Source organism: Crocodylus porosus, unplaced genomic scaffold (assembly GCF_001723895.1).
Source record: "Crocodylus porosus isolate Cpor-Errol unplaced genomic scaffold, CroPor_comp1, whole genome shotgun sequence".
Taxonomy (NCBI): domain Eukaryota; kingdom Metazoa; phylum Chordata; order Crocodylia; family Crocodylidae; genus Crocodylus; species Crocodylus porosus.
Genome location: NW_017728931.1, coordinates 81,722,538 through 81,746,041, shown reverse-complemented (window position 1 = coordinate 81,746,041; position 23,504 = coordinate 81,722,538). Strand labels below are relative to the sequence as shown.

The 23,504-nt window shown below is 44.9% G+C and overlaps 1 protein-coding gene across 10 annotated transcripts in view; it reads right to left on the bottom strand.

Annotated features, from left to right (window-relative positions):
- GRIP1 (glutamate receptor interacting protein 1) overlaps window positions 1-23,504 on the bottom strand; it is a 579,208-nt gene that overhangs the window by 171,502 nt on the left and 384,202 nt on the right. For all 10 annotated transcript variants that reach the window (XM_019543266.1, XM_019543261.1, XM_019543263.1 and 7 more), the window contains one exon: window positions 14,769-14,849. In XM_019543266.1, the coding sequence (XP_019398811.1) occupies window positions 14,769-14,849 (81 nt within the window). The remainder of the gene's footprint in view (window positions 1-14,768; window positions 14,850-23,504) is intronic.

Sequence of the window (23,504 nt, the reverse complement as noted above, 5' to 3'; positions counted from 1 at the left end):
ATTCTATGCATTACAGTGTCCACACATTAATCAAAGTATCATCTGGTTCAGATGGATTTACATGCACATCCATTTTCAGATGCCTTCTGGAAGGCACTACAACTGCAGCTCAGACAAAATTGCAAAACTGAGACCACAGAGTCATTCCTCAGCTGATCATCTTTGCCAAAACGATATAGCTTGCTCCAATCACAGTCAGCAGCTCCTAAGAGGAGCAATATAAATCCTGTAGCCTTCTAGCTCTCTGGCAACAATTACAATGTTCTGGCAAGCTAGTTTGTTTGAGGTCTATCCAGCAACATAAGGATATTCCACAAGGCCATACTGAGAGAGCAGGATTTCTTCTTTGCCATTCAGCCAAAAAAAAAAGGAGGCAACTCACCAGATGCTGCTATCTGGTATACTTTGTGAAAGACTTTTCTAGACCCCCTCCAGCTCTCTAAAGTTAGGGTGAGTTGTGTTGTTCCTAAAAACCCCACTCAGTCAGCCAGAAGATGAACAGGGGACTCCCTATCCAATGACTATAATCTAGGCTGCCTGCATATACCTTCCTGGCTTTGACTTACAGCGTTTCCAAGCTGGTCGCTTGCCATTCCCTCATTGCTACAGGAATTTAGGAGATGCTGTGGCTGTCAGAGCGTACAAAAAGATTAAAGCCATGGTAGTTTGTGCAGCACCACTATTGCTGATTTTAATCAGCAGCCTTTAAGCCCAGTGAAATAGCTAAACTTGCTATAATTTGAAAAAATAAGAGATGCAATCCTTATTTGTCAACCGAGCTACACTAAGTTCCCTCGAGTGAAGGCCATCATGGTTTGGTAACCTCCCACTGTTCTATGGCCAAGCACTGCACTCTCTTACCGTAGCACCTCAGCTGCCATTGATCTACACAGAATCATCTGCTGAGGAGGCATTGACCATTTACCTATTTTTCTACAATGTTTGCAATCACCAGGTCAGAAAACAGTCATTACAACAGGCCTCTACCTCTGAATCTGTCTGGAATGGGTAGTTTTATCAGCATCAGCAGCCATTGGCAGCTAAGAGACACCTGCGGCAATGAGAAGGTAAGCCAGGGGAAGGGAGCAAGTGGCGCCAGGTGTTGGCAATCGGGCAGGGGACTCTTTCCCTGCTTGACCCTATTTAGCCGCACCGGGTGGGAGCCACGCGAACAGGGAGTGCAAACAGGCTCGCTCTTTAGGGGCACGCCGGAGTTTGCGCTGGGGAGGGAAGAGGGCTAGGAGCTTGGAGGCCCGGGAGTCGACTTACCAGGGATGCCCTGGTGGGACGAAGTTCTGGCCAACAAGTGGGGTTCCCACAGGGGGCGAGGCTGCAGGCAGACACAGCTGACTGACTGGCTCAGCTGATTGTCCGATTGGCCCTGCTGACTGGCCTGGGAAATTTGAACTCAGATTAATTGGCCAGCCAGAGCAGTTAGCTGAGGACGCCGGAGGGAACACACGGTGTCCCCGGTATCCCCCGACCCTTGAGACAGCACCAGCACCAGTACCAGCACCAGCACCAGCAAGCAGGTAAGCCGGGGGAAGGGAGCGAGCAGGGCCAGGCGTTGGTGATCGGGCAGGGGGCTTTTTCCCCACCTGACCCTATTTAGCTGCACTGGGCGGAAGCCCCCCTCCCGAGCAGCGCGAGCAGGGAGTGCAAACAGGCGCACTCTTTAGGGGCGTGCTGGAGTTTGCGCCGGGGTTCGCACAGGGAGGTGTGTGACAGAGGCCGCAGGCAGTGGAAGAGCAAACGGCGGCAGCAGCAGTCGTCTCCAGGTAAACGCGTGGGGGTGACAGCATGGGAGTTGTCACGCAGAGTGCAGCCAGGGCTCCTGCCCCGCGGCTGCCTCCTGGCCTGGGGACAGGTGAGGCTTCCACACAGGTGGGGCCACCTGCCTGTGGGGGCTGCCTGGCTTGGTACCTGGGGCTGGGGGGGACACACACAGGCAGGGGCTTCTCTCACCTGTCCCAGGATTGCAGTGCTGGAGGGGCAGGTGAGAGAGCTCCAGGTGGAAGTGAGCAGGCTGCAGGGATCAGGGCCATGAAGGATGAGATTGATGGGTACTTTCTCTCTCTGCAGGGCCCATCCCCCCAGGCTGTCACCACCCAGGAGTCGGTAGGAGGTGAATGGAGGACAGTCACCTCCAGGGCCAGGCAGCGTCACAGGCGGCACACAGCTGCATCAACTGTCACCCCAGTACAACTGGGGAACAGGTATGCAGCCCTGGCAGCACTGGAGGAGACTGGGCATGAGGAAGAAGGAAGGGAGGAAACCACGCCCTCATCCAGCAAGCCATCATCCGTACCAACCGAGCATCATCCAGTGACTCAGAGGAAGAGACGTCAGGTCATCGTCATAGGGGACTCCCTCCTCAGAGGAACGGAGGGACCCATCCACTGCGCAGACCCCAATGTGAGAGCAGTGTATCGTCTCCCAGGAGTCAAGCTGGAGACATTACAGGGAAGATCACTGATCTCATCCAGCCTTCCGACTACTATCCTATGGTCCTCATCCATGTGGGAACCAATGATGTGGCCTGGAGTAGTCCAGACCAGATCATGGATGACTACAGGGCTCTGGGGGCCAAGCTTAGCGAGTCAGGGGCCCAGGTGGTCTTTTCATCCCTCCTCCCAGTCAGTGGAGTGCCTGCATCCGTGAGGTGAACCGGCACCTCCAGAGTTGGTGTCGTTACGCTGGATTTGGCTTCCTGGACCATGACCCACACTTCAGATCAGAAGGCGTCCTTCGGTGAGATGGTTTCCATCTCTCCCCCAAAAGGTAACCACATGTAGGACCTGCCCAGGTAAGAGCCCAGGTATATACCAAGGGACCAGTTGTCTCTCTGGTAGGGGAGGTGCCCAGGGCCCCCACGGAGGGGATTAAGGTGTTTCTTCACTAATCCAAGAAGCATGGGGAACAAGCAGGAGGAGCTTGCTCTCCTGCTTGCAAGTAGTAAAATCGATCTGGTTGGCCTAGTGGAGACATGGTGGGATGAAACATTTGACTGGGTATTAGACATAAAGGGCTATAGGTTGTTTAGAAGAGATAGGAAGGGGAAAAAAGGTGTGGGGGGTGGCGCTCTATGTTCTACCAGTTCTACCTTCCAAATGGGACCAGAGGAAGGCCTAACTGAGACCCTGTGGCTCAAACTTCAAGGAGGGCGGGGGGAGAGGGATCTGGTGGTAGGGGTTTACTACAGGCCACCACATCAAGAGGAAGAGCTGGATCTGGAATTTTCCAGGCAGCTTGGGGAGGCCGTGCGTGCAAAGGATGTTGTGGTCATGGGCGATATGAATTACCCCGACATCAACTGGGAGGAGCAGTCGGCCAGGTCTAGCCACTCAGGAAGGTTCCCGACATGCGTACAGGACCTACACCTCGTGCAGGAGGTACTCATCTCCACTAGGGGAAACGCCATACTGGATCTGGTGTTAGCCTCTGGGGATGACCTGGTGGGGGAGGTGCTAGTACAAGGGAGGCCAGGGGACAGTGATCATGAAATGATCCAGTTTGCTATTCAGAAAAAGGTGGGGAGGGTAACTAGCAAAGCGCAAATGCACAACTTCGATGTGCTCAGGGCAGTAGTCAGGGAGGCACTAGGAGCCCAGGGAGTAGCTAGTATGGGGGTCCAGGAAAGGTGATCCCTTCTCAAGGAGGCTATCCTTGGGGCGCAGTGGGACGCAATTCCTCTGTGCAGGGAGGCGGGAAAAGGGTCCAAGAAACCTTCATGGCTGAGCGCGGCTATCCAGTCTGGCCTGAGGGCAAAGAAAAAAGCGTACTGGTGGTGGAAGCAGGGGGCAGGGACAAAGGAGGAGTACACCTCCCTGACCCGAGCTTGTAGGGATTTGGTAAGGGAGGCTAAAGCAGCACTGGAGCTTAGATTAGCTTCTGGGATTAAGGATAATAAAAAGTCCTTCTTTAAGTATATAGGTAGCAAGAAGAAGTCTCGGGGTAACATTAGACCCTTATGGGGCAGGGCAGGGCAGTTGGTGACGGACACACAGGAGAAGGCAGAGTTCTTCAACAAGTTCTTTGCCTCCGTGTTCCTGTCTGCTGAAAATGGGGTGCTCTTGGGTAATAGCGTAGAGAGGCCCGGGAAGGACGCGAGTCCCTCGACTGTTAGTTCAGACCTAGTTAAGCCCTCCAGGTAATCCTTAGATGTATCCAAGTCGGCAGCTCCAGATGACCTAGGATCTGGAACCAACTTCCAAGCGAAGTGGTGCTGGCTCCTACCCTGGGGGTCTTTAAGACAAGGCTAGACAATCACCTTGCTGGGGTCATTTGACCCCAGTACTCTTTCCTGCCATGGCGGGGGGTCGGACTTGATGATCTGCTCAGGTCCCTTCCAACCCTACTAACTATAAAACTATTTATTTGAAGCAATCAACCTTCAAAATCACCAGTAATCTGCCATGCTGAGGACAGTACTTTCAACAGGTTTGCCGAAGAAAAAGTGCACTTATTTTACTAAACAATAAATAGGGTCAGGGAAAAAAATATTTAGTTTTTTCTTTTGCTTTTTGGTGGTTTCTTCATTGGTTTTCTGCTGACAATACAGTTTCAAGGTGACCAAAACTGTTTGCTGGACAGTTTCTATTATTCATGAATAGTTCAGTCAAAAACAGAAACATTTTAGAAAAGCAGAAGCCTTGCTTTAACAGTTCTCAAAAACAGAATGCTTTGATTTTTCATTCTGAAACAACTTGTAAAAATTTAATAATAGAAAGAAAATTAAAAGGATTCCACAGTTGAAACTAAAAATGAAACGACTTTTTATTTAGGGTTCAAGGAAGCATTTTAGCAAGTCAAAAATGTAAACCTGCCACTGTTTTCATTTTGTGTGTGGAAAAAAGTCGTATCTGGATTTATTCAAAACAATTCCCACCCCCTAATTTTCAGTTTGGCCAGAGAACCAAAAAAAACAAACCCCCAAACCCCAATAATTTGCATAGCTTTTGACTCAGATTCCTGGGAATTGCTCTAAGAGATGAGAATGAATACTTTTTTTCCCTGGGAAAGTACTTGTTTGAGTCCATCCCTATTCAGGAGAGCACTTAAAGCTTAACTTTACGCATGTACTTAAATTCCATTGTTCCCACTGGGCCTCTTCAACAGTGTCACTCATTCTTGCAATTTTGTCTCTAATCTCAAACATTTCATATTTTTCTTAATACTACAGCTCTGCAAAAATAAGGTTGACTTGAGAATCCTGGCATTTATCCAGAAAAAGAAAGAAAAAAAGGAAGGAGGGGGGAGAAGGAGGAGGATAAAGTGGCTTCTAGTCTTCTCAGTTGCAGAAAAAGGATGGAAAATGAGAGCATTAGAAGATCAAAAGACCAGAATGCAAATAAGACCATGACTAGGTATTTTATATCTAAAACCACATGGTTTCTAAGCCATTTCCAAGACTATCTCGGAGTGCCTGACACATGAGTTTTGAACACTGGTAACTATTCTATGGCACGTACTGACCTGAATACAGATCACTTCCTAAACAGGGCCATGATTCTCGCCCCAAGGATTTTCACATGAGTACATGGACAAATTAACAATAAAACTGCATAATGCATCAGGTGCCAGTCTGCATCTGAGGTGACAGAGGGATGTTGCAGAAACGAAAAGCAAAAATCTGCTCCAGTCTTACTCTGTGGGCTCTTTGTCAATGCCAAAACTACTTCAATACTCAGACTTAACTTTACCATATATAATAAATTGCATAGCTACACAGTGATTCAAATAACTATCTGCATATCTATATCTAGACACACATATGAAATATTAATTCCAACATTTAAATGACAGTGTAGATATAATAATAATGCATATCATTTTAATCAACTATCATTACTTTCAGCAATTCTACAAATCCCTGTGAAAGAATCAACTATTTGTTGATTTTATGCCATATGAAGACATGACAGAATGACATGTATTTTCATGGTATGAATAATGCATCTACTCTGTACCTTAAGCAAGCACATTCTGCATCAGAGATTTAATCCAATTTCTGCTTCTGGGGATGAAATGAATAAAACTTACTAATTTCATGAAATGTGCTTGCTCAATTTATGATTATAAAATAATTATTGCAACCTTTTTTAGTCTGGCCTGAAAAATCAAACCCCAGACACAGGTAACACCTGTATTATAACACTATGTTGTTTGTGTACTCAGCCAGTCTCTGCCTTCAGACCTGATGGGATCTCAATGATACAGTTTTACAAAGCCTTAGGATTCATGCACTACTTTTTGTTCACATTATCATAGTAATAAAAACCAACCTCTCTGATAACTAGCCAAATGGAGGCTTGGGAGGGTCATAAAATTGTTTCAAGCAAATCCAAAGCCAGGAACATTTACCCAGAGGCACAGCAGGGCAGCGCAGAGCTACCATGGTGCTGACTGTGGTGCTGAGGTTAATGGCTCTTGTGGTACCAGCTATGTTTGTGTAATCCTCCGTCAAGGCAACACCCAAGGCTGCTGCCTTGGTCACCCCCCTCAGTTACACTACTGCTTCTACCTAGAGAACCAAAAGAGTAAGGAGAAGCAAGGCTGATATTTGGAAGAGTAAGTGGGATGAGCCATGTTCATACTGCTAACACAAGGGACATAACACCCAATGTACAGCTTGTGAATACTTTGGGGAAACTGCTTGAGGAAAGAGAGGGGAGAGGGTGAAGAGACCTTTATCATACATGCATCAGGATTACTTAGTCCTGCCCTGTATCCAAAAAAAAGAGCAGTTAAAAATGTGAACCTTCAATCATGGTTCAGAGTAAGGGTGAATCATAATCATAGAAAAGTAGGGCTGGAAGGGACTTTGAGAAGTCATCTAGTTCAACCCCCTGCCTGAGGCAGGATCATCCTTATCCAAACCATCCCATACAAACCACAATCTAAACTCTATATAAACCTAACATCAACTTTGACACAAAACACAGACCTATCACTTACTTGCCATAGGTAAGCAGGGGAACCACATCAGCCAACATCCTACTTCTATGAAGTGTTGCCAATACATAGTTTCATAGTTAGTAGGGTCAGAAGGAACCTAAGCAGATCATCAAGTCTGACCCCCTGCCGTGGGCAGGAAAGGATGCTGGGGTCAAACGACCCCAGCTAGGCCATTGTCTAGTCTCCTTTTGAACACCCCCAGGGTAGGAGTGAGCATCACCTCTCTTGGAAGTTGGTTCCAGATCCTAGCTGCCCTGACCGTGAAGTAGTGCCTCCTGATGTCCAGCCTGAATCTACTCTCAGTCAGCTTATGGCCGTTATTCCTTGTTACTCTTGGTAGTGCTTGGGGGAGCAGGGACTCTCCCATTGCCTGCTGGTCCCCCTTGGCAAGTATGTAGGCAGCCACCAGATCCCCTCTCGGTCTTTTTTTGTGGAGGCTGAACAGGTTCAGGTCCTGTAGCCTCTCGTCATAGGGCCTCCCCTGGTGCCGATCATGCGAGTGGCCCTCCTCTAGACCCTCTCAGTGCTATCCACATCCCTCCTGAAATGCAGCGCCCAGAACTGGAAGAAGTACTCCAACTGCAGCCTGACCAATGTTGCACAGAGGGGGAGGATCACCTCCTTGGACCTGCTTATGATGCATCTGTGGATGCATGACAAGGTGTGGTTAGCCTTCCTGACTGCATTCCCACATTGGTGGCCCATGTTTATCTTGGAATTAATAGCGACTCCAAGATCCCTTTTTGCCTCTCTGCTGACAAGAAGGGAGTTCCCCAGCCTGTAGGTATGCTGCTCAAGAGATCCTGAGGAGAGGGCCACGTCTCCCACTACAGAGGAAGGCAAAAACCCCCACAGTCCATACCAGTTAGACCACAGGGTAAAATTCCTTCTTTACTCCAAATATGGCAATAGGTGTTACACTTAGACCACACTTAATCTGTGGACTATTAAGCAGTGTTAAAGTTAGAACATGCAGTGAGTAGTTGCACATTAAGGGCTAATACCATTTTTTATCCGCACAACTCTGAATTGTCACTAGAGGCCTGGTGAGCAGGGGTGTAGCTAGAACCCAGGACACTTGGGCTCTATCCCTACTTGTGTGGGACAGGGGAGGAGAGTCTGCAAGCGGTACTTCCCAAGATGCTGGAGTACTACAAATTGATCATTTTATTTCTGTGGAGCAGACTGAAATTACCCTAACACAAGGCAGATAGCACGGCCCAGGGTTAATCCTTTCCTGAAGTGGTATAACTCCGAGACGTTCAAACAGCACTCAGCATGAGTTAATGAGCAGTAATGTGTGGATGCTTGCATTTTAAGTGCCCTAAGGCAGGTTTGTGAGAGAGAAGCACCCTGTTTCCCTAGCCACTGGTTGCTATAGCGAGGCTACCAAAATTAAAGGGACAGAGTACTTCTGTTTTTCTTTTGCAGTTTTGTTCTGGCATGAGTCTCACCTAAGGAGATGTGCGCTTTGGCTAGGCAGTTACCTGAAAGTTTTGGTCCTCACATTGCTACCAGTAGATTGGATGGGACTGATGGGGGAGGTTAGGAGGTCCCATAATGCCAGACAGGGACACCAGGCAGGAGCTTGCCAGGACAAGGTACAAGCTGCATAGTCTGAGAGGGTGAGGACTGGCTGGCTGGAGAGGAAGATAGCAGGACAGACAGGCCCAGCACCTTAGTTCTGCCTCTCTAGGGTTGACCTATAGCTCAAGAGGGGCGAACACTGTGAAGAAATCCCCTTCTCTCTGTGTTTGGGTCAGTCCTGCTACCCCCACCCCCCCTTACAAAATGCTACTTGATTCAACCTAGTAACCTAGGTGACCAGGCTAGGTAAATTGCTGAGGGGAAGAGGGAGCTCACTCTCTTCCTCTGGCGGGCATTTTGAAAAGACACAAGCAGAGTACCTCTAGGCTGCTGTCTGGATGAATCGGGAAGTAAAGCTGGAAACTAGCTAGTAGATTAGGGCTAAGTAATTCAGACATGTATTAAAAGGGACACCGAGCCCATATTTGTATGACTCTATTAGAACTTTCTCAAGGTGTTTTTAATCTTAAATTCCAATGTCTACTCCCCACCTTCTCTCTGAACAATAAAGGTATTGGGTTACAGCATGACTAGCTGTTTTCTCTGTGAATGCCTGAGGGGAGAGAGGACAGAGATGCTTTTTGCTCCCAGCAGAGCTGGGCTCTGTATTGACTAACTCAAGTCATACCTAAGATTTCCCTGGGAGGCTTTGGGCTAAAAGAAGCACCCAGAAGCTTTACCAGTGGGTAAAGCGCCCTCAAGACTTGCAGAGTCTGTGTATCCTGGGCTGCAGAGAGCCCTAACAGAGACCAGTGCCCGGGTGGTAGCAGTATTACCCTAGGCTTGTGGGTGTTCTCCAGGAAGGGAGACAGCTGAATATAGGCTCCCCAGGGGAGACTCCTGAAGCATGATTTTGAGCCTGGCACAATGAGGTCGGTGGCTCTGCGTAGTAGTACCCCTTACTGTGCCAGGGGCCTGCAGCCCAAGAAGGCAAGACCAGAGCCCTAGAAGAGCAAAACCAGGGCCAGGGGCCCAAGACCTAAGAAGGACAAGACAAGGGCTGGAACTCAGAAGCCAGGCGCAGCACAGTGGACCTAGGCTGAGGAAAAGGACAGAAGCCAAGAAGGCTAAACCCCAACAAGATGTAGAGGCCTAAGGTATCCTACTATTAGACTGGGGCAGAAAGCCCACAGAAATGACAAATTGGTAACATCTGTGAGGCATGGGCATGGTTGTAGCAGAGTCAGAGGCTGTGAATAGCCATTAAGGTGATTAATCCTGGAAGGTACAGATGGGCCAGGATTAGTGTCTGGGGGCATAATAGAGGGAGGTGGAGTTCATAGGGGATCTGTAAACTAGAAGAAGATGAAGGCTCACTCTCGGACCCTGGGGCAGCCTCCCTTACTCCCCAAATAAGATAAGAACAACAAGGCATGGTAGGAGAGAACAAGGAAGGGGGGGTGCCTCAAAGCCAGAGTGAGTGAGACAGGATTCCTGAGGCCACCAGGGGGCATCATGGCTGCCCCTGGGACTCAGCCCTAATACAAAAAGTACAGGGGGTAGTTGTGGGCTGTTATATTTGTTTATTCGTGCTACAATTGTTTATCCAGATATTTTACTACCATCCCAAAAACAACTCTTTATTGCATGAACGACATGTCCCTGGTGGCTCGGGGGGACACAGAGGTGGTAAGCAGGGAACTCCCACAGATGCCACCAGCGCTGTCAGTGGGGGGTTGGGTGGCAAGCACCAACCAGGGGTTGGCAACCACCTGCAGACACTGCTGAAGCAGTGGTGGCAGTCAGCAGCAATTGCTGACTGCCTGCAAAGACCACTGGTGGTGTCAGCAGTGGGGCAGGGGTGGCGAGTGGCAACACTGTCAGCAGCACCTTTTTGTAGGGGGTACATTGCCACACTCAGGGAATGCATGTGCATCCCCTATGCATCATCAGTGCTTTATTGTCACATTCTTCTGTATTTCTGCCATCAGTTCATGAGTGTGTATTTTTGTCTGTGCCCCCATTAAACTCATACATAACCCCATATGCTGGTCTGAGAGAGTCTCCCACCTTCTGGAAAGCAAGTGCTTCAGTGATATGATAAGAAGTACCTGAGAAACTTTTCTTCCAGATTGGAAACCTTTAATTCTTTTCAAGACATGATGTTATACAATAGTCAGACTCAAAAGCTGCTGATAGATGTGCTGATCTGCACTTTAATTAAAATGCTCCAGCACTGTCTCACTGTTACATGTACAGAGCCTTCCCCTGCATTTTAAAATGGCCACGGGGGCACTTTAACTAAAGCTCATTGAATGAACTGTAGTTAAAATACCCCCGCAGCTATTTTAAAATGCCAGGGAGGATTAATGCACATGACAGTGAATCGTTAGAGTGGCTATCAGGGAACTGCTGTTTAAAACAGCCCCTCCCCACCCCTGAGAATGTGTATAGGCACCCAAAGTGTCACACTGAATAGTCAGATTCTAAAAGCTGTATCAACAAGGGATTTATTAAAAACAGTGAGCACTGTTAGAAAAGAGGCAAATTTTAAAAGTGTGCAATTCTTAAGCTAGCTGGGTCCGTTAAAATGGGAAAGTGAGTATAAGTACTCTCTCTGGCCGTTACTTAGACTGTATAGCTCAGGGATGCATCATCTGATGCACAGGTCTCAGGAACTCCAACGTATCACAAACGATTCAACAGGGATTTAAAATTTTGAAGGTACTGCTGTTCTATCACAATATTAGGCTGCAATTCCCCCGAGTACTTCAGTGACACAGCGTTTAGATAGGTGTAGCATTTTAGGGTAAATATGAGACACAGTGTTCCTCATATAAAGGCAAATGACTTATTTCTGCTAACTCCTCTATCAAGTTCTAAAAGATTTTCCTGACTTCCTTGTATTGCTAGATCTTGCATTTGAAAGGCCACTCCACTTGCACTAACAAAAACCTAGACAGTTGATTAAAGGTGTGAGAATGACTTAACATCAGTGTATGCACAATGGAATCTTACAAACACAAATACTGTAATTTCATTTCCCAGTAGCCTTACTGCATATAAAATATGAATTAATAGCAAATACCAGAATCTCCCTCAGAGCTCCTCAGATTGCTTCTATTATTTTAAGTGGGCTATTCTGGATTTCTATTTAAGTTTTGTTTGGCAATGAAAGTCCCTAGTAATTTTTTAAGCCTTTTTCCTTAAGATGCATCCTTGTGCATTCTACATTTCAAAATAAGATTTATCATTCTTGAGACAACTGGTAAGGCTCCTAGACCATCTGCTTATTGTCTAAGGCCCACTGACCAAACACATTTTACTTTTCCTTGGGCAAGTGACTCAAATATCCATATGAACTCGCTGAAGTGAAAACACTTTGATGTAGCCCAAGTATATTTCTTCAAATATTGTATATTATCTCCACCAATCTAGACTTTCAGAGCAGTAGGTTAGCGGCTCCTCATCTGTGAAATACAGGTTAGAATGGTCCAAAATGCCCACATGACTTTTTTTAAGTCACCAAAAGCTCCGATATCCTCAAATCACGTTTTACAAACAATGCACAGATTTTTCAAATGTGTACATTCCAACTCCTATAAGTATTTATCATGCCTTGCCCTTAGTCTCTTGAATCACTTAAACTCCATTGAAAGTGATACCCACTGTACTCTAATTCTAGGTCTGGTTAAGATTACAAAAGAAAAAACAGTAAGACTTCTGTTTGTTTTTCTTTCTCCAAAAACCTCCCACTATCTCTATTTGATTCCTACTTCAAACAGTGCTGAGGCAGAAATGGAGATGCAAGAACATATTAGGATAAAAGCAGTTGTTAAAAACTTTTAAAGATTCTCTAACATACAGAAAACCTGCCTTTCAGTTCTTTCTAAACTCTGCCTGCAGAATATATCTGTATTATTCCATGCAGGGACTCCATTTCCCCCAGAAGGCAAAACTTAATCCTCATCCCTCACAACTGTGCCCACAAACTCTTCCATGCTTTTGCCTTATTTTCATATTTTTTGTTCAAAAACTCTTTCATGTTCCACATTGATATAGAATGTAGGGTTCTTCACATTGTTTCATAGCTAGCCTCTTCTTGAAGTAGCTGTAAGCTATTAAATTTAGTAAGTACTCCAGAACCAGCTACCCTCTGAAAGCCTTCCTTTTTTCTGATACCTCTCATATATACATGAATCTAACATGAGATCCCTACCCCCACAATCAGCATGGGGAAAAAGCCCCTTGTCTAAGATTCATGTACAAAGAGGAAGCAGGGGGGGGGGGCACGGCAGCTGAGCCCAAGTCAGGGCTACAGCAGCCTCCACTTGCTCTCTACAGCTTTTGCTACCCCTCTGCTCCCTTTCCCCACCCCTGCTTGGGTTGAATTCCCCCCGGGCACTGAGTACAGAAGCACTGACGCTGCTGCATGGCCCAGCATAGTCCCCAGTATAGCGGTGTGAGGGAGACATATTTAAGATAACCCTCCAAGAATTAGATTCAATACCTGAAATATTATAACAATGTTATACATTTTCCACATATAGAATCTAATTATTGTGCGGGGGGGTGCATCTTAAATTCAGGGCTGACTTAGATTTGAGTGAATATGATACTTCTTGCAGACACAGGGTGAAGCACTGCTTAAAACTCCCAGTTCTTGTTCATATTTCTGGAGAGTTTCAACACTGCTGGGACCTTAACTGCACCATTCTTTCACTCAGGGAATTTTCTTACATTTGCTCTTGTCCTAGTACTGTGTGTTGTTCTGTAACCACTCAGAGCCAAGAAGTCTGAGAGAGAGATCTGCTATACTTGGTGCCTGATGTCTATCTGGTCAGCAACGCCTAACATGAACCTACTGCTGTATTACATAACCATTACACCCTCTTAAAAGCACAGTTCTCCACGTTGTTAGCACAGGACTAATGGTTTGCTGTAGGATTTTATCTGCTAGCAACCTGAACAAAGAGTAACGCAATAAACCTGAGCAGAGAGCAGTGAAAAGCTTGTCTGGGGGTGCTCCGCCCTCACCAGGCAGAGACTAGTTGGGGTAGAGTGTGGGCTGGGGATGGCCCAGGACCCCTCTTGCCGTGTGCCATCCCAAGCTATGCCTCCCCTCTCCACCTGAGGAAGGAGCAGGGGAAAAGCCTGGCAGGGGCTGCTCCACACCACAACCCTCCACCCAGCTGGGGGTATAGGCCAGAGTGGGGTTTAAACTTTCCCCAACCCCCACCTACTCAGCAGGCCAGCCGGGGCCTGGCCACATTCCCCCCTCCCTGCTCAAGCTAAGGGGTAAGGCCTTGGAGCGCTTCTCTCCCACCTACCCTCCCTTCCTTTCCACAGTGGCCAGAAGGCATGCTCTAGTGCCCCCACCTTCTGGCCTGAACCACTGCAGGCATGTGGTCACATTTCCAGAATCAAAAGTAAAATGTCTGTTCATTTGCTTAGCAGTTCAATCTAAACAGCTTAGACTAATGTGAGACAATGGAATTGATTCAGCAGGCTTTTAGATTGTCTGTACTTAACACTGCTGCTACCCAGCCACGCAATCCAGCCTGCAATCAGTGTTCTGCAGTTTACAAGTGGCAGCTTATCCCTTGCTGCCATGACAGCCATCCCAGCTTTGCAGTACCAGGTACAATCACCAAGTTAACTGGTCCAAATTGTCCCTCACCTAGCTTTTGGACATTACTTTTTGGTGGAGGCTGCACTGGGGAGGCAAAAGAGCAGCCCTCCAGAGCAGGGATGCCTAGGGCAGCAGCAGGGGTCTGAGAACTGCTGCAGCATCCAAACAGGCTGTGGTCTGCCATTAGTAAAAGCTTGTCAACCCCTGTTACCAATGAGGTGGTGGGAAGGGAAGTGGGGAGAAGGGATATGCCAGGGACAACAGAAGCAAGATATCAAATACTGCAAGAGTTGCAACATTTTCATCCAGATGGGAGCAATGATTACAACTTGCCACCTTCTTGGCCAGTATGAAAACTTCTGAAGTGCACAACAAAAGGCACCTCCTTGACCCAAGGCTCCACCCACCAAAAATCAAAGTCCTGTTGCAAATGATAGATAAAAGTAGGATTGAAGAAAGAGTTCAGAATTTTGTTATACGCTTGAACGTGAGGAAGTCTAAGTATGTGGGGAGTGTCACTATGGTTCCCCATATACAATCTGTTTTACAAACAGCTTGGTAATACTAATGCAACATTTCCCTTCTTTAGCTTATAACTTAGGTTTGGGCACAATAGAGCAATGATCATTAAAATTAAACACAGCTGGTATACCTGGGATGCTCTGTCTTCTCACAGCCAATGCTCCATCAGGTGGTTTGGCTTGGTTTGCAGATTTAGTATAAGGACTCTCATCTAGGAAAAAAAAATAAGCTACATGAATCCAATGAAACTTCAGTTTTAGTTGAAACATATCATTTATAACATGCTCTAATTTCAACATAACTCATGGTGGAACTACACATTTACTTATTTGCTGCAAAAATAAACTGCTTGATTATATGCTAGGAAAACCACTCACTGGGGAACCATTTTTCCTGAGTGTTAAAGTGGGATACTATGTTTTTCTCCCCCTCACTTTTCAAAGGCAAAGAGGGGGAGGAGAGGGCAATGCACCAATGGCAGAGCGCTGGAGAAGAGTGAAGAGTGCAATGCTCGGGTGCTGTGGGATGCCAGAGGACCAGCCGAACCCTTTTGTAGCGTTTCACCAGAGAGTGCTGCTGCATTCCCACTGGAAACAGAACAAAAACATTCATTTGCTAAACCGACAGGACACTCAGGATAGGTGCTTAAACAGGACATAAAGTCACCCTATTACCCTATCAGAAATTCAGAATTCCTTTAGTATACTATTCAGGGAAGTAGCAAAACCTTACACACTCTCCAAATACAAGAATTGTCACTAGGTAAACTGCAAGGGTCAAGAAGGACCTTTTAGCACACGCATTCTCTCTTGTGACAAAGGCAGCAAACTCCAACTGAGTCACAGAGGAGGATAGCGCAGTCTAAAACTCAAACCGCAAATTCTCTTTAAGTCTGGCTGTAGGAAGTCTCACTTATTTTACTTTAAAATGACCTTGGGGAAGTAGAGCCTTTCCCCTTTTCACTTTACGAAACCTTGCCCTTTTTTTCATGACTTCTAGTGGGACACTATCCATATTCAGTACAGAGACCACAAAGCCAAAAGTTTTACCCCTTTATCAGCACTCCGGCTGTAAGAAGCCATTCCTTTGGATGTGGGGATCTGCACAAATCTTTTCTGTTATGGCAAGTGATCTGAAAGACTCAAATTGATAGTCTGGCCACGCACCTTCATGCTGTAAAGATGGCAGTATGACACTAACTAGCGGACATTACTGGGGTTGATCATTATCGATATATCTTTGAGAACTACTGGGTGGGCCTACACTAAAGGCAGCATTAGGTAGCAATGAGTAGCTTCCTGGATCCCTTGCAATACAATCAGTGGGGAAAAAAACAGTTGACACAGTAACTTTAAATATAAATGACAAGCTATAAAAACAGGAGAGATACTGTGCTAAGAATGATGTGTGTAAATCAAGCATTAGAACAGACAATATTTACTTCATAACCTCTGTCAAAAGGAACAAATAAGAGGAAAACTAGACTCCTGCTTTGCTTATCTTTTCATCTGATGCTCAAAAAGCTCTAAAATGTACTATCAAATACTTCTACTTGAAGACTTCAGGTTAGAAAGGGCCAATTAGTTTTCAACATATGCATAGGTTCAGGCATGAATATAGATCAATGTGGAAAGGAATCAAAGTTATCTTGTGTGACATATTGAGATGCAACAGAAACCATCAGATGAATAATATAAACATATTTTGGGCAACTGACTTTTCTTTCTAACTGACCCTCTTGAGATTTCTTGCCCCCTTTGCTGATTACAGCATATGTGACTTGTAAAGGCTCAAAATCCTTCTGAATACTTACATCAAAGATGGCAAGTTCCCGCCTTCCACCCCCATTTTCAAGCAAGCAAAATAAAGTTTGGTCAGCATAATTTAAAGCCAGGTCTGATATAGAAGACACTATGAAGAACAGTTCAGGTTTTTAAACCACAGACTCTCTGCAATGATTTCTTTTCTGTAAGGCAAACTCAGTAACAAAAAGAGCTTGTGGAACATCACCAATAAGATAAAGGACTGTTGTAGCCCTGCAGCCTGAAAAGAATGCAGTAACTCATTAGGAGTATACACATGACATCTTAACAGCCAGATACATTGCTTCTGCCACAACAAAATTAACTCTTATTGCCACAGGACTATCATCTTAGGCAGAAAAGTAACAAAGACTCTGTATATACTGGATACTATCATGAAGCCAAAAAAAGAAAACCAACAGACATAAAACATGCACTTACATAGAAAGAAGAGGGCAGTCATGCATGTTTTCAGAAAGAGGCAGACTTTGGACAAGGACCCATTAATACTTCCATTTGAAATAAATAGAAAATCTAATGTTAATGTGCTGGGTGGGATGCATTGCCACACATTTTTGAAGATATCCAGAGAGTAGTTAGTGCTCATAAAAGAAAATGGATAGGTTCCCCAAATGCCCATCAATACTTCTCAACACTAGCATTCAAGGTACTTGAATATGGACTAGTTTGGTTACTGTATCCATTTAATCTTTAGCCGTATCTTGTGAGAGGGTGTTATGAGGGCAGATATTGAGAGAGACTTTTCTATGAAGAAGTCAATAGAGATCATAATCTTATTTCACAAAAGCTCATGAATGTTTGTGACTTTTGGTCACTACTTGTCTGGGCCACATTTTAATGGGTGATGTACATATTAGTATACTGAACAAAATAGCTGTCTCTGTTCATTTTGTTAAATATGAAATTTATAAATGGAATGGAGAGAGGACCAAAAGCAAGGAGGAATTCCCACAACCAAATATTTCCCATTCAAGCCTGGTGTTTAAAGAGATGAATGAATAGACTATCTTCTTTAGTGACAGCATAATCTTCCCTGTACCCAACCGCACCTTATGGTTTCTTGGTCTTGGAATCAAGCTTAATGTGCTTTCAGTAAATTCCTTGATTTGCTGGTGCCTAGGCAGATTAAGTGATTAATTTGTACTGAAAATATTTCAAAGAAACAATGCATGTTGTTGCCCTTTGAAGAAAAAAAAAAAGGGCCAAGGAGCCAACACCATGAAAATGTTAAGGGGTGAAAGGTCAGTGAACATCCATCTACCAGATAATAATTAAAGATAAGCTAATAGGACCAACATGCAAGAGCAAAGCAGGAACCCTATTATTCAGGTTAGTTTATATTCATACTAAGAAGCATAAACTGTCATCTAGATATAGTCATCATCTACATATATAAACTAATGCTAAGAGGAGGGCATTTATATATAGGCAACTCAAGCATCTCCATATCAACTGGCCAGGCCACTGCAGTGAAAACTGAATGGAGAGGACACTCCTTCTTTGCTACCTGCATGGGTACAACACAGAAGGGGAAGTCATGGGTTATAAGCTCAATTCAGCTGGTGTAGAATAGAGCACCACAGATCAATTCATTGGTGGGAGGAACCAACTGTGTTCCACTGCTCAGCTACCACCCTCCTTAAGCTAAGCAGGTCCCCAGCCAGTAAGGTGTTAACCCACCATGGTCTGCCCACCTCATTTGGTGCATGGGGTTGGATCACAAGTTGAAAAACAGAGGGCAAGTCAAGTACCAAGCAACAAGAATAGAAACCTTGAAAGCTTCCGGCTAGGAAGCTGAAATGTCAGGACCATGTGTCCTGGCATGAATAACAATTTAGAGATGATGGACAAAGTCTGGAAGACCTCAATGATTGATCAAGAGCTGCAAAAACTTAACATTGATATTGCACCCTTGCAGGAGACAAGACTGGCCAACTCATGCTCAATTTGTGAGGCCAACTACATCTTTTTCTGTGTCAGCAGGAGTGTAGAAGATACTTACCTACATGGGGTCAGATTCACAGTTTGCAACAGGTTGGTCAAAACCATCAGAACCCCCACTAGAACATCAGATCAAACCATCTCACTCTGAATACAGTCAACTAACAGTTTTATTAACATCATTAGTGCCTACGCACCAACTTTACAGGCAAGTTCGGGTGATAATTTCCATAATGCTCTGCACAAGTCATTGAGCACCTACCATCAAATGAGAGGCTTCTGCTCCTAGGGGACTTTAATGCTTAAGTAGGTGCAGATCACGACTTGGCCAACCCACCTGGGACATCATGACATGGGGAAAATGAATGAAAATGGCCAATGTCTTCTTGGACTCTGCACTTAAACCACCTGTACATCACTAACACCTACTTTGCAGGCAAACAGCACCAAAAAGTATCATGGAGACACCCATGATCTGGCCACTGGCATCAATTAGAAGAACTTAGCAAGACTACAGACTCTCTAGCAAGTGGAAAGGCACCAGGGGAGGATGACATCCCAGATGAGGTTCTCAAGTTCAGGAAGGCTAGTCTGCCACTACATCTGCATCAACTTCCAGTGTGCTTCTGGAAGGAATATCAAGTATCCCAAGACATGCCTGATGCTAACATCATTACTCTCAAGAGACATTACAAGAACAAGGGAGTTTAAGGGTGATTGCAACAAATATAGGGGCATCTCTAAGAGCCATGGGACTCTTTAGCCTGGAAAAGCGCAGGCTCAGGGGTGATCTGATGGCCACCTATAAGTTTTCAGGGGTGAACACCAGGATCTGGGGGAACGTTTGTTCACCAGAGCACCCCAAGGGATGACGAGGTCGAACGGTCACAAACTCCTGCAAGACCGTTTCAGGCTGGACATAAGGAAGAATTTCTTTACTGTCCGAGCCCCCAAGGTCTGGAACAGTCTGCCAGCGGAGGTGGTTCAAGCACCTACATTGAACACCTTCAAGAGTAAATTGGATGCTTATCTTGCTGGGATCCTATGACCCCAGCTGACTTCCTGCCCTTTGGGGAGGGGGCTGGACTCGATGATCTCCCGAGGTCCCTTCCAGCCCTAATGTCTATGAAATCTATGAAATCTCTCTCCTCAGCATTGCAGGCAAGGCTTTTGCCAGTCATACTGAAATGCTTGCTGACCGTGTCTACCCAAAAATCACAGTGTGGATTCAGAGCAGGGAACTCAAGAGTGGACATGATATTCTCCTTGCACCAACTTCAAGAAAAAATGCAGAAAACAAAATAAGTCATTGTATGTAGCATTTCACAACCTGACAAAAGCCTTCAACACTGTCAGCAGAGCAGGTTTGTTCAAGGTCCTGGTAAAGATTGGATGCTCCCCAACTTTACTCAACATGATATGCTCCTTCTATGAAAACATAGAGGCCACAGTTCAGTTTGATGAAATCAACCTCTGACAGGTTTGAGATGAACAGCGGAGTTAAGTAAAAGCATGTCCTGGCATCCACATTCTTTGGGATCTTCTTTTCTATGCTGCTACACTACATTTTTGATGGCCTGGAGGAAAGCATATACCTTCATACAAGATCAAATGGCAAACTCTACATTCTATCAAGTCTAAAAAGCCAAGACACAAGTGAGGCACATACTTATTAAGGAGCTCCTTTTTGCTGATGATACTGCACTCCCTGCCCATGAAGAAGACCAACTACAAATACTCATGAATTACCTCTTCCATGCCTGCAGGATGTGTGCCCTGACCATCACCATCAAGAAGACTGTGGTCCTAGGACAGGGTGTTCGCCAGTCACCATCTATCAGCCTTGATAACACCTCTCAAGGCAGTGAACAAGTTCTGCTACCTTGGATCAGGGTGGATAAAAATCAGTGATTTAAAAATATATATATATATATATATCTATCTCAGATTTTTAAAAATTTAAAATGGGATTTTTTTTTTAAATTGCCAATCAAATACTACATTTCTCTCTCATTTAAAAAATAAAAGTTACAATTAAATCTCATCACAAACATGCTAAACCTACACTTAAGTCTCATAAAAATGAATTAATGGCTCTGTCACACTTACAGACATTGAGTTACCTACCAGTCAGACATAGGCATTCATTTCAGTTTTTCATCTCATGAAAATGGCTCTAGTCTGTCTGTTCAACCTAACTACCAGCTCTTTATTCTTGAAAGTTCTGGGCTTTCAGTTTCTGTTTCTCAGGAGACTAAAGTTGCATGTGCAAAGACACAGGCTGGATAGGACTGTTGTTGTTCTGTGCTTATGTGGTGGTAGAGCTGGGCCAAGCAAGACCAAGGTGTTAGTTAAGACACTCTCTTAAAGACAGAGAGACAATGTAGGAAAGGCTGGAGGCAGAGTAGAAAGGAACAGTGGAGTGGAGTGGAAAGAAAAAGGGAAGACATTATTCAGTAGTACACATACAGTTTCCTATATTCCCCCACACTTCTGCCACAGAAAAACTGTTATGGCTTCTGGGCATAAGAGAGACCCTATCTGGGAATATTCTGAAGAAATTCCTTCCCTGGATAAAAAAGGGAACTGTGTCAAGTGTAAGCATTGCAAGGAGGAGATGCAGGGCCTAGTTGCAAGAATGAAACGTCATAATGAAAACTGCTTAATGGGAGAAAACAATGTGGATGAAGATGTAGAGATGTTTGAAGAATGACGTAGATCAACTGGTTAGTAAATAATTTACTTTACAATGCATCATTCGTCTATGCCTTTTAGTATAACTGTGATTTAACAAGTAAATTCCCAGGCTGTTTGCTATGCTAGATGTTGCTAGAAAAAAGAAGTTTAGCTTAGCTAATCCTTATGGCTTGTTTAATCAGTTAACTAGGTTTAGAATCTATCACCCAAGTTTACGGGACAGAAAGCTGCAGTAAGAGAAATCTAGAGTTGCCAGTTGCCACTGGGTGTCATTTTCTTATTTTGTATTACATAATACATGTCCCTTATTTTGGAACATCATGGCCCCAGACCATAGTGGTGATGCCATAAGTCTATTCCCTATTTTACTTCAGCATAACTCAGCTTTCCCACGGGAACCTTATCTTATACTTGTTTTCTCAAAAGACAGAAGTGCCAGTCACTTCAATGGGGCTTACTCCCAAATTAAGTGCATTCTAAGTGCAATTGGTCTTATCTTTTTTGGTTATTTGGAATCAGATCTGCATCCTTGCTGGAAAAAAAATGTAAATGATTAACTGAATAATAGAGTGAGAAGAACTGAGAAGAATGACTCTTCAAAAAATCATTTTTGTTTCAGGATCCCATTTAAGCACAAGAGACTTTGACTATCTATCTGCAACAACTTCAGAGTCATCTGTTGGTACTTTTAGCAGCAGTGCTGCAATTAAACGTATTTCAGACAACAAAGTATCAGTAACAAGCAAACGATTTTGATCATCCAATAAATCCACCACCATGGACGGGTTTGTAGCAAGGACCAGCAAATACCAACAAGACACCATGTATGAAAAGATTGCTCAGTTCATTTATGCCACAAATTCTCCTTTTCACATTGTTAACAAACATTTCATTGGCATGGTTGAGTCCTTATGACCACATTACACTCCACCTGGTAGAGCAGACATTGGTGAAAGGAACAGCATATGAGAAGGAACTTGAATAGTGTGCAAGAAATACTGAGGGGAAATTTGCCAGTTTAAGCCTTGATGGGTGAAGCAATGTACACAATGATCCAATAATATGTGCCTGTGTGACAACAGAAGCTGGGGTTGCATCTCTTTCAGAAACATGAGATACATTGGGAAATGCCCACACAGCAGAATATTTAAAGGAAGTGGCAGTGAACAAAAAGCTGTAATAAACTCTGAACAAAAATTCAACTGTCACATGCGCAGTTTTGTCACAGACAATGCTGCAAATGTGGCAAAGATGAGAAGATACTTAGAAGAAATGGAAGGATGCTCCTTAATAACATATGGCTGCAGTGCCCATTTAATGCATCTTTTAGCCAAAGAATTGAGCACTTCTCCAGGAATAGAAGAAAACATTGAAGTTGCAAAATACTTCGTAACAACCATTTTGCTTCAGCTTCACTGAAGAGAGCAGGAGGATCCAAACTAATGCTCCCTCAAGATGTCGGATGGAATTCTGCAGTTGACAGTTTTGAACAGTTTATTAAGAACTGGCCTGTTCTCATCAAAACTTGTGAAGAAAACCATGATAAAACAAATGGAAGTATCTCATCCAAAGTATCTAACATTGGATGAAAGAGGAATGTAGCAGATAGGCTCAGTATACTGAAACCTATATCCATAGCCTTAACCAAACTTCAGAGAGATTGTTGCTGCATTGCTGATGCTGTTGAAATTTGGAAGGCACTTCCAGAGACATTAAAGAAAGAATTAAAGAAAGAAATACCTAACCAGAAAGTTAAACTGCAGGCAGTAAAGAAGCAAATGGATCAAGCGCTACCTCCACCTCGTTTTCCTGTGAATATTCTGCCTAACTTCTGAAGAAGATGAAGCTGCCATGGCATAAGCGTCTCAAAATCACTTTTCATTTCAGAAGTTAGGCATCATTTCTGCCAGTCATTATACATTTCAGGGCTGGAGGGGAAGCATGTAAACAGTACATGTTTACTGATGATGTTTTGAACAAAGTCATTCTTTTGAATCGGTGGAAATCATTAGCCAGGCACCTTGAAACAGAGTTCCTTCAGTTGCTAAGCTAACTTTTCACAGCAGTAGCTTCCTCTGCAGGCACAGAAATAATATTTTCATCATTTTGGCATTATTCACTCAAGCTAAGAAATCACAGCCGGAGGTGGGCGGGTTCGTGGTGGGAGGGGGTTGGCTCCTCGCTCCCTGGGAGGAGGCCGCTGCCCGGTGCTGGGCCGGGTCGGGCCCCCTCCCAGGCCCCTACTTGGCCCAGGCCCCCGGGGAGTGGTGGGAGAGAGGGTGGGGTGCTCACCGGTCCTCCTCCTGTGGGGCGGGGCCCCCCTGACCTGGGGGGCTGGTGTTCCCCAACGGCAGGCCCACTGCGCATGCACGCAGTTTAAAAGGGCCCGCTAAACAGGGGAAAAA